The 3,662-nt window shown below is 48.7% G+C and overlaps 1 protein-coding gene across 1 annotated transcript in view; it reads right to left on the bottom strand.

Moving 5' to 3' along the window:
- The window catches only part of ERO1L (ERO1-like (S. cerevisiae)), a 27,088-nt gene that overhangs the window by 10,785 nt on the left and 12,641 nt on the right, over window positions 1-3,662 (bottom strand). The window contains exons 8-12 of the mRNA XM_010004217.1: window positions 3,579-3,662; window positions 2,922-2,959; window positions 1,588-1,596; window positions 732-758; window positions 464-556 (exon numbers count right to left, since the gene is read on the bottom strand). Of these exons, the coding sequence (XP_010002519.1) occupies window positions 464-556; window positions 732-758; window positions 1,588-1,596; window positions 2,922-2,959; window positions 3,579-3,662 (251 nt within the window). The remainder of the gene's footprint in view (window positions 1-463; window positions 557-731; window positions 759-1,587; window positions 1,597-2,921; window positions 2,960-3,578) is intronic.

The following is a 3,662-nucleotide window of genomic DNA, read 5'->3' as shown; positions in this document are numbered from 1 at the left end:
ACATCACTCTAGATTTTCAACCCCAGGGTTGAAATGTAGATCCTTCAGATAGCTACTTATGGATAAAGGAAATGGAAATGGCATGTGCAAATGGATCAAGGCTCTTGGGAAAGCCCAGCCAAGCATGTCATGGGCTAGATGAGATTTTTGCTAAACTGACCATCATATCAACAGGCTAGGAAGGAACAGCCTTGGTGGGCAGTTTGAACCCACTCCAGAATAACTTTGGAGTAAGAACAGAAGAAATAAGTGCTGGAAGTCTCACTACAGAGCAGAGTGCAGCCATTTCCAGACCTGCAGGCAAGCGGTAACTGCACTCCTGCTTTTGGTAACAACCCATGTGCTGAGGGAAGAGTCCAGAAGGAGGCCTGAACCTGCTGGAACAGACTCCAACCAGCATTCAGCTGACAGGAGTGTCAGTTTGGAAGTGAGCAGCAGAGCTGAGGCAGAAAGCAGCATTTACCTTGTAAAAGGTACCTGGCACTCAGGTGGATGTTGATGCTTGCATGGAGACCAGAAATGAGTTTGTAGAAAGCTCGTTTCTCTACACAGACACCTAGAAAGAAATGGGCTTTTTTAGGATACTGAAAGCATTTGTTGGATTTACCTCTCTTGCCTGTCAGACAGAGATCTAGTCCCACCTGAGAATGACCAGTAACTCCTCCCCACTCCCTGGCCCTTTTGTGTTCATCCCAGGAGGAGCACCCAAGCTTAGGAACAGGATTGATTACCTTTCAGCCACTTGTAAAATGTGTGCCCTGAAAAGGAAAGGAAAACCAGCAGGTCAGTTTGAGGTCCCTGACAGCAGCAGGAGAGCTTGAACACCTGGGGCATGTGTCAGGCTGCTTCTCTGACCACACCTTTCAGAGCACAGGGGGTTGACACAGGAAAGAGAGAGGGCCTGTGCAGAGGGGAAGGCATTACCCAAGCCTGATGCCTCAAAAAACCTCTGAGGCCAGTCCCCAGAGGACCTCTGCCCACCCCAGCTGGACAGAAGCAGGGAAAGGAGCATTACAAGAAGATGAAAATAGCTTTGCTTCCCACCCATCTGCCTGCTGCCTCTGTGACATGGTGTGACAGCAGCTCAACACAGCCTGTGGGCCTTCCCACCCAGCCCAGCAAAGACCAGGGGGGCAGGAGTGCTGCACAGCAGCACAGGGGAGAGAGGAACAAGGATCCCAGATTGCTTTTCTCATCTGGCCAGGGCAGAGAGAGTGGGATTTTTATACTAAAAAACCTAAATAAACAACACAAACAAACAAAAAAAACCCACATGGTGCAACCAAGTATGTTCAATCACACAGGTCAGTGTTCCCTGCTACTCCTGCTACATGCTGGGAAGTGATCTGGGGAACATAATCATGATTTGGAGACAGTTTGGAGGCAAATTTAAGGCCTCCACACAGGATGAGCTGGCCTGAGGGACAGGGAGCTCAGAGGAATCTCTCCACAGGGTCCTGAACACAGCAGAATTTGAAGACAACTTCTGATATTGCTAACCAGGTGCATTATCTGATGGTACAGCTGGTGACAGCATGAAGACACCACATTTGTTTCTCTTATCAGCAAAACCAGAGTGCCACTCACCTCCATCATCTGCTGGTGAAGAAAAAAAGCACAAGGGGTCAAAGGAGAGAAAAGAGGAGATAAAAATTACACGTGACCAAAATTAAACTCCAAAACACAAGCATGAAGATTGCTCTGCTAATCTGCTCTGACAAGAGAATGAGCCTCTCCAGGGAGGTTTGGAAATGTTGTGAACAACAGAAGACACCCAGCAGAGGAGCAATGCTCCTCAGCAACCTGACCAACGCAGGAGGGATCAGTATTTGCAAAGGAAGTAAAACCACTAGACAGCTGAAGGAGAGACTAGAAAACAAGGGACACAACCTCATAAAAAAGTCCCTCCCCAGCTTTCCTGGAGCCTCTTCAGGCACTGGAAGGTGCTCTAAGGTCTCCCTGGTGCCTCCTCTTCTCCAGGCTGAACAACCCCAGCTTTCCCAGCCTGTCTCCATTTCTACCTCTGCAGAGATCTCCTGTATTACCTCCAACAGGATACTCAAGGATCTCATCCATATTTCCTGCAGTTTATTATTAATCACTTGCAGGAACTCTGGCAGATCAGATCCTCTATTTTCAGATCATTTCCTCTATATTCATGTCCTCCTGTTTCCTCATGTCCCAAACAGCAGTCCTTCTCCCTCCCCTCAACAGACCTGTGTTAGTTCTTTCAGATCTTGCCCTAAACAGAGGTAGTCAAGGGAAAAAACAATATTTTAAAGGACATTTTCTTCCTCAGTGCTGCTCCTGAAGTGCCAGGCCTTTGCACAAGGGTCAAAGGAGAAGGGAAAGCACCTCCACAGTTTTGGGAAAATCAAGAGACCCAGAGGGTGCTGCTGGAGCTGCGTTCAGGTCAAACAAGGGGGAGTGAGATGGATGATGTTCTAGATACCTGTGCAGGATGGGGCATCAGGAGGCATCTCTAAGCAGACTTGGAAAATAAGCTCTTACATTTCCAAAACCCTTCCCTACTTCCATTTACACTACCTGGCCTTAGCCTCTGGGGCAGTTTCTCTCACTGGATGGTTTCCAGGCAGGTTCTCATTCCGGTCTGTCACAGGTGGTTTGGCATTGCTGAGCACAGAAACCAGGGACCCAGGAAGAGCTCAGGGCTCCGTCCTGCTCCCAGTCTCTCCAAAGCTCACACTTCTCCCAGGAGTGGAGGATCACACTTCCTTTCTCCATACTAGAAAGCCACCCTTCCAGGTACCTTTGTGTTAGCCATAAAATTCCCAGCCTGAATCAAGAGCTACAATGTATTTCTTATTCAGTGAGAGAAGTAGCTCAGAGAGCATTTACTGTTCCTGGAGCTAGGATCAGCACACTCCTAAACCACTTAGTGAGATAAATAAATGACTCACCTCCAGCAGATGCCAAAGGTCTTTTTACATTCTGAGGCCTAAGAAGGGAAAAAAAATAATCATTTAAATAAGAGATGTAAATAAGTGATTGTCTCCTTGCTGTGCAGAAACACAGCACAGCAGAAGTGGTTACTTCTCTGCAGTCAAATAGCTTAAGATCTTCAGGACACCTTCTGTGCTTTGCCTTTGCTCAGACAGGAAAAGGATGGAGCAAAATGCAGCTTTTTTCTTTCTTTTTTTCTTCTTTCTTTAGAAATAGCAGCTAGGAAAACTCAAGTGTCTACAGAGGTGCTAGTGGGCATTATCCCACAGCCCTGGTGCAACATGATACATCAGTACCAATGGGGAGGAAATCCCTAGAGAGAGCAGAGCAGGCAGGACTGCAGTCCAGTGCCCACCAGGACTGTCCCTCAGCCACAGGGGCACCCACAGCAGAATCCAGACTAGCACACAGACTGGGAGGGGAGCTCCCTGCAGTGCCAGGGAGGACAGGACTGTGTGCTCAGGGGGCAGCCACATGGTTTGTCCCCTCCCCTGACAGCCCCACTGCCCCAGCACGCCAGCAGGGATTACTGGAGGAGTTAAAGCACATGCAGCCCCTCTGCCAAACTCAGCACCTGCAACAAGCTTGTGCAACCTGCCTCCCCAGGCACCTACTTGAAGCAGTTTTCTTCATAAATACTGTTCCAGATCTTCCAGGCATCTGGCCCTTTGTAGCCCGTGTAGCGCTCGGGGTTCAGC

Source organism: Chaetura pelagica, unplaced genomic scaffold (assembly GCF_000747805.2).
Source record: "Chaetura pelagica isolate M959 unplaced genomic scaffold, ChaPel_1.0 scaffold141, whole genome shotgun sequence".
Lineage (NCBI taxonomy): Eukaryota > Metazoa > Chordata > Aves > Apodiformes > Apodidae > Chaetura > Chaetura pelagica.
The sequence above is the reverse complement of the archived record's forward strand: the minus strand, read 5'-3'. Positions and strand labels throughout refer to the sequence as shown.